Source organism: Alosa pseudoharengus, unplaced genomic scaffold (assembly GCF_046254945.1).
Source record: "Alosa pseudoharengus isolate Yale_2024_CS ecotype anadromous, Long Island Sound unplaced genomic scaffold, YU_APseudo_1.1 YU_APseudo_1.1_scf_1, whole genome shotgun sequence".
Taxonomy (NCBI): domain Eukaryota; kingdom Metazoa; phylum Chordata; class Actinopteri; order Clupeiformes; family Clupeidae; genus Alosa; species Alosa pseudoharengus.
In genome coordinates this window covers 1,596,335-1,612,345 of record NW_027468564.1, presented here as the reverse complement: position 1 = coordinate 1,612,345, position 16,011 = coordinate 1,596,335, and the positions used below count along the sequence as shown (strand labels likewise).

Here is a 16,011-nt window from a genome sequence, read left to right as displayed (position 1 = left end):
ACTTCCTTTCCCCCAATGCAACCTAGAAAATTAGTCTGAAAATACAGAAAAAATATAATTCTTAAAAACTACTTTAAACATAGCTACAAAGTGCATGCCAAGGTGACAAAACATTGTAAACAAAACAGAAGACAGATAAAAGCATTGCGAAAAAATAGAATATGGAAGCACTGTTGAATGTGTTTTAGGAAGCAATAATGAGACTCTAGATCTCAGGCAAAGTCCTTTTAGGCAAGTCCCTCCACTCGGCGGCCATATTGCAACGCTTTTTGGGCACTCATCGGGCATCCTGTTTGGCAGAAATGTGCAACACACAACACAACACACCATATGATTGGCTCAATGTACTGTATTCACATCACACCACATGATTGGCTCAATGTATTCACATGTCGACGTTTTGCCAAGGAAAGGGCGCTAAAAACTAGCCCCATGCATTTCTATGAAGTATTTTTTGAGTGCTGTGTCTCCACATTAGAAAGTCTCTGTCTCAGGCTGCATGCTTGCTTGTGGTTTCTAAATGAATTGTGATGGGTGTGAGTAGGCTTGGGAATCGGTTCCAGGTATCAGTTAAGTTAGGAACCGGTTCCAAACGTTCCGATCCATCGAAATCGTACGCATCCACACGTTAACGATTCCACTAACGATTCCAATACAAAGCTTTGTTTTAGAAATGTTTACTTTTTTAGAAATGTTAAAGCATTCGACTTATGTATTGATATTGCACACTTGATATTCATTCTCTAAAAGCACTTTAAATTAGACATTCAAAGCCAACTACTCTCAAAGCCATCCAAGAAGTGTTCAGCAAATGGTACAGGAATCGATAAGGAATCGCATCGATAAGCAGACTCGACAATGGCCTCGATATCGATCATTTCTTAACGATGTCCATCCCTGGGTGTGTGTATTCATCAATTACTGATCTAGTATGTATGCATCATGAGTATGCCAGGCAAACACAAAATTTAGAACCAAAAAAACATACTAGATATGTTTTCTTTGAGGAATTGAAAGGATCCTTCAGCCACTCTTCAAAGTTTGCAATTTCATCGAGTGTGGTGGGAAACTGGATATCAGGCACTTCAGGACAGTGTTGTCGGTCCCAGGCAGGGAGTTCACTAAGCAATTGCAATATTTGGTAATATTTGTTGTGACTGTTTTGTCACTCACCGGTTGTCGTAGTCCAGAACGTAACTCCCAAAAGTATGTGATGACGTCAGCTGATGTATGCCCACGAGGAAATAAAACCTGCATGAAATGAAACGGGTTGGCAGCCTTTGTTATACAGTTAAGTAATTTTAGGCCAGAGGGCAAAACCAAAATCACTTACCAAGACATCCGCTGTGCAGATCTTTCTCCTCTGTGTGTGAGAGACTCCTGTTGGAACGATGTGATGAAGTTGCACGAGACTTTAGAAAAGAGCATGTGTGGCCTGCAGTCCGCAATGCATGTGTCCTTAACCTGTCTGCGTGAGTATCAATCTTTATGATGCTCCACGCACCTGGCGCAGATATGGGAACAGGTGTATCCACTATACGGACCTATTGCGGACTTGACAACACCCGCCCCACATGTGTTCTTAACCTATCTGCGTGAGTATCAATCTTTATGAGGCTCCACACACCAGACACAGATATGGGAATAAGTATATCCACTATACGGACCTATTGCGGACTTGACAACACTAGCCCCATGTGTGTTCTTAACCTATCTGCGTGAGTATCAATCTTGATGATGCTCCACGCAGCTGGCGCAGATATGGGAACATGTGTAGCCTACCCATTATACGGACCTATTGCGGACTTGACAACATCCGCCCCGGACTTAAATGCTGTCTGGGATGCCAGTGGCAGTACCTTTCAAACATATCTGTTTGCAGTAAGGTAGCATTCACAAGGTGGCCAGTGAAAGAGAACCTTGCTTTGGCGTGAGCCAGGATGGTGTTGCAGACCTCTTCAGACAGCCTCTTCTCCTCTTCTCTCAAAGCCGTTCTGGGTCTTGTGGCTCCTGTTGCTTCTTGCAGCAGCTGTTGAGAGGAGTCCCTGAAGGCAAACAGAGCAATGTGTTTGTTGGGCTATGTACAGTACTGTAGTCTATGTGATGCACAGGTATACACAATTTATCCACTTAAAAAGTACAAAGATTTCATATCCACTTAAAATGGGCAGGGATGCATTTGTGTCTCACCTAGCCTGGATGTTCAACACGGTATACAGTATACACAGTATATAAAGCAAACTAGATTACACCACTGGCCCTATATTATGAGAAGAATGCAATTTCTAACACAAATGCAGTCTCCTTTCATGCATACATTTTCACATGACAAAGCTCTGCTTTTGGAACGATTGAATAATATTGTTTAATCTTACCTTAAATGGCCTTTCACTGCTTGTGAAGTGTCGAGGGCACGTTTGATGAAGACAGCATTGATGTCCTTCTGGAGCTTCTGGTAAAGAATACTGACGTATAGGGCATGATTTTGTGAAAAAGCCACAGGAGAAAAATTAAATATTCATCATGTAGCATCCTCACGTAGCCATAGAACAGAGCACCTCTAGTGCTTCAGATGGAAGTACTTCTCTAAAGAAAGGTACATTTACTACAAAAAATCACAAAACGTCAAATCAGACATTTGGCAGTCTTTTTCGGTTGTTCATGATGGAGAGGGGAATCAACTACATTTTGCCTGTTGCGATAAATGCCAAAAGGTGTTAACATGCAACGGACACAAATCTGGGACATCAGTCCTGAAGCGTCATGTACGCACAGTCTTGAAAGGACAAAGATTGTTGGAGTTCAAGGGAAACAACTCGAAAGTGTCAAGTGCTCTAAAGGCGAAGGCAATAGACAAATGTGTGGACTTTGTTTCTGCTGGATTCTGTCCATATGGCAGCATTGCTGGTGAGAGATTCATTCAGTTGACACAACACTTAGTTGACACGGCAGCCACAATAGGCAGATATGATGTGGGAGATATTCTGCCTCATCCAACAACTGTGTCACGCCATGTAGATGACAGGGCACACAGATTTAGAAGGGCTGTTGTCGATGAGAACTGAGACAATTGTGAAATATGGATGTGGTGTGACAACTGATATTTGAACAGAAACATATAAACACACTAATTTAGATTAACATAAATTTAAAATGGCTCCTAAAATATGTGACTGAAGCCGTGCAAGTGCTGATTGAGGACTTGGGGTTTGATGTCCAAGCTGAGGAATATTTGGAGCCACCTCCACCTAAAAAGGTGACATTTTGTGATTTCGAAAAATGGGAAGATGTACTGTAGGTGCTACGGGTACTGACTCGCAGATGTCTAGATTCGAGATAAGAGGACTATTTGAAAGTCAAAGATATCCTCCCGTGGTGGAAGAAACATTCCTATGAATTTCCCACACTTTCCAAACTGGCACGCCATGTACTATGTGTCCCAGCCTCCAGCGCACCGTCCGAACTTTCAGCATTTGTGGTCACATGGCACAAAGACGCAGCGTACTGTTTCTTTTACCTTTATTTTGATCATTTTCATTTAGACATGCTGGTAGCAACCTGCTGAGTAAAAAAAAAAAAAAAGGTATAGGCCTAGGCTATTTTCAGTTTAATTATTTTCAAAGCCCAAATAGTTTTTTAGTCTCAATGTTTTACGAATGTTCATGGCTAGCCTATAATGTGACCAGAGGTAGCCTGATTGAATAGATATTATATTTCTATTTTTGGTTACATTAGCCTACTATTGTGAATATCATGCTGTTCGTAATATGGGGCTGTTTTGTGTTTTGTGATCACATTTTAAATGTTTAAATGTTCTAAGCTAACCCCTCCATCCCACCAAAAACCATGCCAGCCTCAGCATCCATCCTTGCAGTAGAGTCTCTAAGTTGAGACCTTGCTTCAGCCATTTTCCGTTGCTCTCTGGGCCATTCAGCTTGCCCACTCGCTCCCTCTCTCTTGACATTCGCCGCAGAGAAGAAGCTTTCAATGACAATTTGCGAGCTCAGTCAATGTTCAGTCACATAAGCAGTAGCAGAGTAGCCTTCCAAGCTAACTAAACTGTGACACACAAGAACACACAATGCTCACATCAATAACACACAGGTCGTTACAGTATTATTTCAATTGAACTATTTCCATGTTCCACATTTTATAGATATGGCATGATGGCAATATAAAATAAACACAGCTAACAATGGTATTAGATTGCAATAGCCGATAAAATATGATTAATTAAATAATACATAAATCTTGCCTGTGCCTGTCGAGAGATGGATGCCAACCATGGCAGCCTTGACGGGGACTACAAGGAGGTGGACATTGTGCGGACACTCAAACAACAGACCTCAACTAAAGTAGACAGCTCACAGCACTAAGCTATTTATGGTTACTGATACTCCGAGTCTCTGGCCCTCTCTTAAAGCCAGGCATAGTGAACTGGCCCTCTGAAGAAAAAGTTTGGGGAACACTGATGTAGCGGTTCTTGCTCACCTCATTGTTGTGGAGACGGACAGCTAGCCTGTATCCCTCATCCAGTTGATAGATAGATAGATAAAAACTTTACATCTTTGGCACTCTGGGGACATAAAAACACAGCAAACAGACAAAATAAGTTAAGTTGTATAGTTACATAAGTGGTTAAAAAAACATGAATCTATAAATACTAGTGCAGTTCTCAGTACTGATCATTCTCATCATCACCCTGGCTGGGTGGTGCATGAGTAAGTGGGGAGGGGGATTATTTTAGTGTGCCTTGGTTCAGGATAGAACAAATGACTTCTTGTACCTATTTTTTCTGCCCATTGGGACCATCAATGTTCTGCAAGATGGCAGTAGCTGAAAAGATGAAGTAGCTGAGAGTAGGAAGGGCTGTTGGCGTCCTGTAGGCAGGCAACAAGGGCCATGTCATCTGCATATTAGATGTATAGAGTAATTGTTGTTGTAGTTGACCTCATTGGTATATACTGTATGGAGAACAGAAGAGGGAACAGGACACACCCTTGTGGGACCCCGGTGTTTAGGACAAGACAGTCAGAGATGGTATTGTTCATACGGATGTGCTGGGGCCTTCCCCTCAGAAACTCCCTAATCCATAGAATGAGACTATGGTTGACATTCAGGGCACTTAGGCGTCCCAGCAGAAGATGGGGCTGAAGTATTGAATGCTGAGGAGAAGTTCATAAAAAGTACACAGTTGTATCGGCCTTCCAAAGGTTCTTAAAAATCCAACTTAAGGCCGTGGATCGAGTGAGCAGGTGGTCCCCTTTGCTTGCACTTCCGGCATTTTCTTAATGAAACATTATATCCATTTATTGGTAAAAAAAGATGAACAAAAATGGCTTGATAATTCCAGTAATATTCTAAATTAAACGAAAGTTAACTGCTTTCCAATCCAGCATGAAATGTTACAAAAAGTGAGACAAGTGTAGGCAGGCAACAAGGCCCAGTTGCACATATATTACATATTACCGTAAAACTAAGAGTAAACAGGCACACACATTCAAATCCATACCAAATAACATATACATTCAAAACCATTAAACAATAATTATAGAATAACTTAAGTGCTGTTATTCAGAGCCTGATTATGCCTATTAAGGTCAAAAATAACAAAATGGCTATGAAAATGGTTGTATGTTTGGCCATGTCTAAGTGACTGTGATTTTTTTCTAGAAGAGTGAGAGTGGCATCCTCCACACTTTCATCAGCTTTATAAGCAAACTGCATGAGGTCCATGAGCTCAGACTTTTGCAGTTTTAGTTCTCTGCACACTAGACGCTTCAAGCACTTGCATAATGAAGAGGTGAGAGCAATGGGTCTGAAGTCATTGAGTGACTTGCGTGGGGCGTGTTGTTTTAGGCACTGGGACAATGGTCGCCATTTTCCAGGCCTGAGGGACAAAACTGATGCTGAGGAACAGCTGGAATAGCTGGGTGAAGATGGGCAACCCAGTTGAGTGGCACACTCTTTCAGTACCCTTCCCTTAAGGCCATCTGGTCCAGGGGCCTTGCGGGGGTTAACACGCTGGAGGACTGAAGCCACATCCCTTCCCCTCAGTGTCACAGGCATAGCTCTCATCCCCTCACAGGCAAAATCACATTTGGCACTAAAGTCATGTTTCTCAACCTAGAATAAAAGACATTCAGATCGTTTGAGAAACTGACAGGGTCTTCATACTGAGGTGTTACTTTATGATTCATTCCATTCATAGTGTTAAGTCCTCTCCAGGCCTCTTGCATTCCCATTCCTTAATTTCCCCTCAACCCTGTCTTTATGGTTAAACTCCTCAATTCTTTCTGTAGTTCTTTCACTTTTTGCTGATCTCCCCTTAAAAGGTTTTTTTTTCTGGTTTAAGTTGTGTTTTTATTAGGGCTGTCAAAATAACTGATTAATTTCGATTAATTAATTTGAGAAAGAATAACTGATTAAAAAAATTAGTGCAGATTAATCGATTCCGTATGACCTTTGACCCCGAGCCGTTCTAGTCAGTAGAAATTAGACTGTAAAATGAAGGAGAGAGAAGAAAATGTGCTGCTTGGATCATTGATTGGAACATTTACTTTTAAAAAACGGCCTGATGGTGTTGATAAAAAATAAAGTGTTGAAAATAAAGTCCTCTGCAATGTCTGCAGCAAGGAATTTGCATATCACCGGAGTTCATCAACTCTACACATCAATGCAAAGAAATAAGTGTTGACATTGAGGGGAGTATTAATTTATTTTCATTGTGTCCCCTAGGTTATATCTGTGGCCTGAAATGCCTTGTATGTAAAAAAAACTTCTTCCCGAAGCACTTTATTTTGAATTTATTTGAATTTGAAGCACTTTGAATTTATTTCCTCAGCATATTAGGTCATATCATAGATTATTATGGCAATTATTTGAACAGTGAAAATAATAATAAAAGAGTTTTTGAACTTTAATGTCACTAATGCTGATTATTCAATGATTCATTTGAATTTAAATATTTAAAATACTTTCACAGCAAAAATTATATATGCGATTAATTTAGATTAATTGATCACAGAGTATGTAATTAATTAGATTAATTTTTTTAATCGATTGACAGCCCTAGTTTTTATACCTTTACTAACCCATGGTTTATTATTGGGATAGATTATGACCCTTTTTGGAGGATCCTCACAGCAAAGTTGAAGCACTTCAGTATACTCTAACAGAAACCTCGACCTGCTGTCTGGATTGCCATGTATTCATTTTTCAGACATTGTGTTATAAGTGAGGATACATGAAATTGTATTCATTAGCCATTAGCTCCTACGGCATGTTCTCCACACAGAACAGTACAATCTGATGATGGGAGAGTCTCCTCCTCTAGCACATCATTGTCTTACTTTTCAGCCAGAAGCTACCTATCCAACATGTCCATGCCATTGCGGTCCTTGGTCATGTTTGCCAATTACCTGGAGCTCATCAGCAGTCGGCTGCTTCCACCCTTGTGCATATTTCTCTCCCTCAATCTAAAATAACGCAAGCAAAAAACACAAGCCTGACAGTGAATAGGTTGTTTAGTTTCATTATACATCACTTGCACATAATTTTAATCACCACCAACCATGACTCTTTACACTAAAAGTAGTGTCACTGGAGGAGAGGTAACTTAAGTTTCAGAGCTCACTACTAAGTGTCATTCCTTTGGCTAAACCAGCTAGCTTACAAGCTTACATCTAGACCAGTGGTTCTCAAATGGGGGTATACGCGTACCCCTGGGTTTGCAAAATATACAATCATAAATAAATTAAATAAATAAATTTAGTCATGGATTATTAAAATTTAAAATGTTCAAAATATTTTTTTTCCAAATGTTTGAATTTTGTAGGCCTATGTGTTTATCAGTTCCAAAGTTGAATAAATTAGACAATGATGGCACAGTGCTCTGTTTTAAGTCTTTTTTTCTCAACTAAAAATGTTTTGCGCTGGTTAGGGGGTACTTGGCTGAAAAAATATTTCACAGGGGGTACATCACTGAAAAAAGGTTGAGAACCACTGATCTACACAGTGTTTGTAGATAACCCACCCAATATTTACGTCAGAGTCATTTGTTTATTTATCATAGTGGTGGTTGCTAGTCATTATATTATATTATATTATATTATATTATATACATTATATTATTACGGTTTCTATCATTTTCCTTCTTTCGTATCTGGCACGAGCGATACACATTCAGTTTGTCATGCCTACGTCACTTTTGGAATATATACTGCAGCGCGCAGCCGTTGAAGTTATTTCTGAAATAATTTTTCACAAGAGCGAACCACACCGACTCTGCTCTGCCTCGTTTTGCTGTTGAGACATTAAGAAAATTCTTGAATCTTCTCGTCAGGTAGGCCATGAACTGTTATTCCTGTCCTTTAAAAAAAAAATATTACATTCAGTACGTCTTAATTATTGGGTTAATCAATTATGAGTTATTTAGGGGAAACTGGGGAAAGGACGTTGGAGTTTATGGTTAACGTTAACGTTAACAATATTGTTATGCTATGCCGACTGTCTAGCAGCTAACCACAACGGTGTTAACTTTAACGTTAGACTGGTGAAATCCATGTCAGGGGAATGAGAATGGGCATAGTGCTAACGGTGTTTTTTCCCCCATCATTCATTTGAAGTTTTTGTTTTTAATGGTATGTAACGTCCGTTTGCCTCTGTGAATGTTGTCCAATGTTAGTGTTTCACAAAGTAGCTGCTAGTTCAACAAGAGTAAACCACACGAGTCTAATAGCTCTGATATGCCTCGTAGTTGAATCTTTTCGCCAGGCTTTGAGTAGTTGTGTGTCTGCTAGATCTGCTGTTTTTAAGTTTGGTGCCCAACGACCGACTTGTGGGGATCCAGCGGCTGCTTTCGCCAACGGCTTGTGTGTGTGTATGCGGCTCGAGCACCGAACGTTTGTGTTTCTAAACAGTTAAATTTGAACGATTTGGTTCCATTGATTACAATGGAACATTCCATTGTAATCGGTAATTCCAGAGAATGTCTAATAAGACAGCCCGTAGACGGGCTCTGGTATTGGTTTATTACCTTCGTCAAGCCCACGTCCAACTTGTATGTTTACGTAGACTTTGCGAGTGTTTGCAGACGTTTGCCAAAAACTTGTTTACCTATTTGAACCCACCTTAAGACAGATCGTGTCTACACACAGTGTCAGCGGCTACAGAGAAGGAGGGGTTTACAGGGACTTGCAACAGGATATTGGATTAATCCAATTTAATTAATCCTAACCAAATAAAATGGACAATGTGTAAGAAAATATAAAGTATATTAAGAAAAGAGAACAAGAGAGAGAGAGAATGTGTATAGGTTATAATATTAAAATCATTTAATTTAACAAGTCTTCCCTGAATTCTAATATACAATATGTAAGCCTTCATGAACTCATATCTTAGCTCCTGGGCAACTAAACTCTTTGCGGTAGATAAAGAAAATAGATTAAGAATAAATAAAACAACAATTAAATATGGCCATTACAATAAATAAAATAATGGTATGTAACAAAATACATAGCTGCAGCAACAACATGTGGGGGAATCTACTAAATCAAAGTAAGTTTATTCTCTGACCAGCTGAACAGCCGCCGACTCGAGTATGGCGACAGTAGCGATCTGATCTGATGTTGTGTTCTTGATTTTTATTTATTTATTTATCAGGGCACTGTGTAAACAGAATATCGTCCATTTATTCATGTTATCTTTTGTTGTGTTTTTATGCAGGCTTGCTGACTGTAAACTCACAGATAAATCTTGTGAGATTGTGGCTTCAGTTCTACAGTCACCAAACTCCCTACAACAGCTAGACCTGAGTGACAATGACCTGGGGGATTCTGGAATTCAGCTTCTCTCTAAGGGACTGTCCAGTTCCAATTGCAAAATACACACATTAAGGTGGGTGCAGACATCATCATTAGTTAGAAGAACCAGCAGAGTTTATAATGAAGCAATGACACAAGTGAGATTGGCGTTGGTAGCACATATTACCATGGCTTTTATTTGGCCTTGTGCTGCAGGTAATCACAGCCATGGAAATATCTGCCACCGACACCAATCTGACTTGTGCCATATTGCTTTCATTTTTCATTCATCCACCCTAAAACGTAGTTCCAATCTTCCTATAGTTCCAACGCAACACTTCACTAGACAGCCAAGTTAAGTGAGAAGGCTATATGTGCTTGAGCACACAGTAATTTGCAGAGCCTACTTTCTTGTCTATATTATAACATATCATGTCATATGCTAAATTGAACATTTACCCTAATCTATTTACTCTATTTTCTCACTCAATAGCTGTCAAATGTGGTCGTTGTTCTCTAACTTTGAATGAATGGAGTGTTCAAATTGGACAATTCAGTGCAAAAATAGGAGTAACAATGAAAAGGACAATCTCTCTCTCTCTCTCAGGCTCTCTGATTGTCTCATCTCAGAGAAGGGTTGTGGTTTTCTGGCTGCAGCTCTGACATCAAACTCCTGTCATCTACAACAGCTCGATCTGAGCTACAATCATCCTGGAGAATCAGGACTGAAGCTGTTATCTGCTAGACTGGAGGATCCTGTCTGTAAACTGACGATACTTAGGTATGTTCAGAAAGAAACCCCAGTGAATAGCTCATAGTTATGTATGTACTGTGTAATACTTTACTGTATGTAGTAGTCTATTTTCAAATGTATATTGTAATAGCTGCTCTACACTGAAGTATATTTGTTATCTCTTTGATGCAGCATCCAATAATGCAAATATTTAGAGGTGCGTTCAAATTCGTAAACATTTAAGAACCTTTTGCAAAGTTTTCTTTGAGTCCTCCACGCACATTTGTGAACACTCTAAGGGATCTAGACTAAAGGTTACTGTTAAAATGGAATCTTTACACCAAATAGTTTTGAATCTAACTGTTCAGAGAAAGCATATTTTATATACGATAACACATTAATTTCTGTGGGATAATAAATCACCCTCTATTTCACAGGTGGCACAAACAGAAAAAAACAGCAGTGGTTGACATCAGTCAAAATGGTACGTGTGTGTGACATTTTGTTTTTCTTACAGAACTGACCATTCTTCTGTAAGCAGAGCTCGACCACGTTTGCTGAGATGTAAGTTGTTTATTCAGTATTTGTGATCATTCACATTCACATGTTTTAGCTTGAATTTCTAATAGGTGTGTGGGTGTGTGTGTGTGTGTGTGTTGGTAGGGTGTGTAGTGAGGAGTTTGTGTTGGTAGGGTGTGTAGTGAGGAGTGTGTGTGTGTGTGTTGGTAGGGTGTGTAGTGAGGAGTGTGTGTGTGTGTGTTGGTAGGGTGTGAGGAGTGTGTTGTGTGTGTGTGTGTGTGTGTGTGCGCGCGCCTGTGTAAGGGTAGGGTGTAGTGAGGAGTGTGTATGTGTGTGTATTGGTAGGGTGTGTTGTTAGGAGGATAAGTGTGTTGTGTGTGTGTGTTGGTAAGGTTTGTAGTGAGGAGTGTGTTGTGTGTGTGTGTGTTGGTAGGGTGTGTTGTGTGTGTGTTGGTAGGGTGTATAGTGAGGAGTGTGTTGTGTGTGTGTTGGTAGGGTGTGTAGTGAGTAGTGTGTTGTGTGTGTGTGTGTGTATTGGTAGGGTGTGTAGTGAGTAGTGTGTTGTGTGTGTGTGTGTGTGTATTGGTAGGGTGTGTAGTGAGTAGTGTGTTGTGTGTGTGTGTGTGTATTGGTAGGGTGTGTAGTGTGTTGTGTGTGTATGTATTGGTAGGGTGTGTAGTGAGGAGTGTGTGTGTGTATGTGTCTGTGTGTTGGTAGGGTGTGTCGTGAGGAGTGTGTTGTGTGTGTGTGTGTTGGTAGGGTGTGCAGTGAGGAGTGTGTTGTGTGTGTGTGTGTGTTGGTAGGGTGTGTAGTGAGGAGTGTGTTGTGTGTGTATTGGTAGGGTATGTAGTGAGGAGTGTGTGTGTGTATGTGTCTGTGTGTTGGTAGGGTGTGTCGTGAGGAGTGTGTTGTGTGTGTGTGTGTTGGTAGGGTGTGCAGTGAGGAGTGTGTTGTGTGTGTGTGTGTGTTGGTAGGGTGTGTAGTGAGGAGTGTGTTGTGTGTGTGTGTGTGTGTTGGTAGGGTATGTAGTGAGGAGTGGGTTGTGTGTGTGTTAGGGTGTGTAGTGAGGAGTGGGTTGTGTGTGTGTTGGTAAAGTGTGTGGTGAGGAATGTGTTGTGTGTGTGTGTGTTGGTAGGGTGTGTAGTGAGGAGTGTGTTCTGTGTGTGTGTGTGTGTTTTGGTAGGGTGTGTAGTGAGGAGTGTGTTCTGTGTGTGTGTGTGTGTTGGTAGAGTGTGTTGTGAGGAGTGTGTTGTGTGTGTGTATTGGTAGGGTGTGTGTGTATTGGTAGGGTGTGTTGTGAGGATTGTGTGTGTGTGCGTGAGTTTGTAGGAGCGTAGTGAGGAGTGTGTTTGTAGGGTGTGTTGTCAGGAATATGTTGTGTGTGTGTGTGTGTTGGTAGGGTGTGTAGTGAGGAGTGTGTTGTGTGTGTATGTGTGTGTGTGTGTGTGTGTGTGTGTGTGTGTGTGTGTGTGTGTGTGTGTGTGTTCTCATGTTCTCTCCTCTTGTCTGCAGATGCCTGTGATCTCACACTGGACCCAAACACAGCAGACAGAAATCTCTCTCTCTCTGAGGGGAACAGAAAGGTGACATTTGTGGAGGAGCAGCAGCCGTATCCTGAACACCCAGAGAGATTTGACACCACATGGTGGCCTCAGGTGTTGTGTAGAGAGGGTCTGACTGGACGCTGCTACTGGGAGGCTGAGTGGAGTGGAGATGATGGAGCTCGTAAATCTGTGGCCTATAAAAGCATCGAGAGGAAAGGGGACAGTGCTGACGTCAGAATGGGATGGAATGCCAAGTCCTGGAGTCTGGGCTGCTCTGATCACCGTTACTCTGTCCTGCACAATAGAGAACAGACTGTCATACCTGCCCCCTCCTCCGACTCCAGAACAGTAGGAGTTTACCTGGACTGGCCGGCCGGCACTCTGTCCTTCTACAGCGTCTCCACTAACACACTCACCCACCTGCACACGTTCCACTGCACATTCACTGAGCCCCTCTATCCAGGGTTTGGGGTTTATTATGGCTCCTCAGTGTCCCTGCGCAAGATCACATGAGCTCGTCCTCCAACAGTACGTCCACATGTCACCCTTTCTTTCTACTCCCCCTCTCTTCTCTTCGCCTCCTTTCTCTTCTTCTCTTCCTCTCTCTCTCTCTTATCCCTTACTCTCTACCTCTCTTTCTCTGACCCTTCATTTTCTCTGTCTCCTCCCTTTTCCCTCTTCCACTCATTCTCTCTCCCTCACCCCCCTCCTCCCTTTCTCTTCTTATCTCTCTCTTTTTCATCCATCACCTGTTTGGGGCTGATCCATTTTCAGATTCATGTGTGTGTGTGTAAGAGATAAACTGTTGTCTATTTTGCAGACTTCATCATCACCCTCTTTCTACACTTTTCTCTTTCTCTCTTCCCCCTCTTCTCTTCCTTCTCTCTTTCTGTATAAATGAGGCCATTTCACCAACTGCAAAATTAAAACACAAATTCATCAACACAAAACACTCTGTAACATTCCGCAGTAGCCACGTAACCGTAGCAACATCCAACTTAAATTGCAACATTCCGCAGTAGCCATGTAACCGTAGCAACATTCATTCTCTGTGGCCCTGGCAGTTGAGCATGCTGCAGGAACACCAGAGTCACACACTCCTGTTCATACACATGTGGAATGCTGAGATGCTATTGAGATTATATTATAGTATTTATTTATATTCATTGGTGTTTATTATTGCCATTCTCCTTAATGTAGTCTTACCAACTTTTTTAATTGTTTATTGTTAAATTTTTAAAAAATAAATTGCAAAACTATTTGTAGTGTTGTAATGTGTATGTCGTTTTGGACAAAAAAATGCATCTGCTAAATACCATAACCATATTGATATTTATTCAATGTATAGGTGACTGTTTGGGTGAAATTCTGATGTTGATTTCTTCATATTTTGCGTTTTTCTTAAAATGAATGTGTGGATCATAAGAATGTTTCAGCAACAACATGATGTGTTCTGTTCTCCCTAAAGTTTAGTTATTTGCTGAACCCAACACCTGCCACTGACCATCGACGGTGCTGTGGTGGAGAGAGCGAGCAGCACCAAATTCCTGGGGGTGCACATCAGTGAAGACCTCTCCTGGACCACCAACACAGCATCACTGGCGAAGAGAGCTCAGCGCCGCCTGTACTTCCTGCGGAAACTCAGGCGAGCAAGTGCTCCACCAGCCATCATGACCACATTCTACCGAGGCACCATTGAGAGCATCCTCTCCAGCTGTATCGCTGTGTGGGGCGGAAGCTGCACTGAATACAACAGGAAAGCCCTGCAGCGCATAGTGAACACAGCTGGAAGGATTATTGGTGCTTCACTCCCCTCCCTGAAGGACATTTACACCACCCACCTCACCCGCAAGGCGACCAAAATTGTGAGTGATGCAAGTCACCCCGCTCACAATCTGTTTGATCTACTGCCCTCTGGGAAGAGGTACAGAAGCCTGCGCTCCCGCACTACCAGACTCACCAACAGCTTCATACACCAAGCTGTTAGGATGCTGAACTCTCTCCCTCCTCTCCCCCCTCCACCCTCAGCTACATAACATCCTGGACATTGGACCCACAAATGGCCGCCTGCACCACTCCACTTGCACACTTGTACACTTTGCAACTTGTTGTTGTTGTCCTGGAAACACAACACTTCTGCTGCTCTTACATAACTTGCACCACTATGCCACTTTATTTCTTACTTAGGTCAAACAGAACTACCTCAGCCTCTTATTGGCCTGACTTTGCACTAGTATTTTATTTTATTGACTGTCTATGCACAATTTCAACCAAATTTTGCTGCTCTTATTTTTTCATTATATGTGCCCTCTTATTTACTTATTTACTTACTTTTTTGTTTACTTGAATGTTATGTTTGTCTGTGGACTTAAAATTGTTAAAATATGTCTTGTCTCCACCGTGGGATAGTGAGAAACGTAATTTCGATCTCTTTGTATGTCTGGAACATGTGAAGAAATTGACAATAAAGCTGACTTTGACTTTGACTTTGATTTCTTTGAAAATTATTTGCTGGTCTGGGGGTGTCAGTGTTTCTATATGTGTTCACACAGAACTATAAAACATGGTTGTTGTTCTGACTTAAAATATGTAAATAAAATGTGTTTCTGACTTTAAAATGTCTAAATAAAAAATCTGAAAGGACACGATGAACCTGTTGTCATTTCTTTGTTTCATTGTTTTCTGCCATAACAAAATATTATGAGTATGTGATCTCTTTTCTGTAGTTGGTCATGACATGCATTAACCACCAAGGCCATCTCTCCATTCAGTGCAACACTGTACCAGATGTGTACATTGCAGTAGTATAATAACAGGTCAAATTTCCATACTGTAGCCTGCAGGTACAGTAGATGCACAATCTTATATTTTTCTTAACATAAGATTAAAACAGTAAGATGATACTGTAGCCTGCAGGTAGATGAGTGAGGGCAGCTGTGAGTTTGTCTCCAGGGAGACTCTTCAGGCATTCAGCAACTAGTCTGGTCTGAAAGCACACGGCCACTTAGGGGATACGACTCCTTGGGGGCAGCATTGCTGGGGGTAACAGTGCTCCTGCTGCAGGGAGCTGGAGAGGCCTAGCAGGCACACATGGGAGGGGATCCCATGGATGAGGGGGGAGGGGTGGGATTGCTCTCGGCGTTGTGGCCTAGGTTCTCTTCACACTGCTTACGTTCACACATATGGTTCTGATGGGGGAACAGTGTTACCTCATGCAGCAACCAGGGGCATTGGTAGGTGATAAGGTTGCTGTGTTTCGGGTGTAGGGTAGTGGCACTATACTGGATGGTATATCAGTCAGAATATAGGACAAATGAGAGATGGGTCTTAACTCTGTATTGTTCCAGCATTGATATTCAGAATTGCCAATATAGTATATACACAGTCTGAAATAATAAAAACAAAATACGAC

The 16,011-nt window shown here is 41.5% G+C and overlaps 1 protein-coding gene across 1 annotated transcript in view; it reads left to right on the top strand.

Annotated features, from left to right (window-relative positions):
* Window positions 1-13,112, top strand: part of LOC143121097 (NACHT, LRR and PYD domains-containing protein 3-like) — a 295,171-nt gene extending 282,059 nt beyond the window's left edge. Inside the window, exons 7-10 of the mRNA XM_076281519.1 lie at window positions 9,727-9,897; window positions 10,411-10,584; window positions 11,054-11,100; window positions 12,568-13,112. Coding sequence (XP_076137634.1) covers window positions 9,727-9,897; window positions 10,411-10,584; window positions 11,054-11,100; window positions 12,568-13,112 — 937 coding nt within the window. The remainder of the gene's footprint in view (window positions 1-9,726; window positions 9,898-10,410; window positions 10,585-11,053; window positions 11,101-12,567) is intronic.
* Window positions 13,113-16,011: the final 2,899 nt, after the last annotated feature.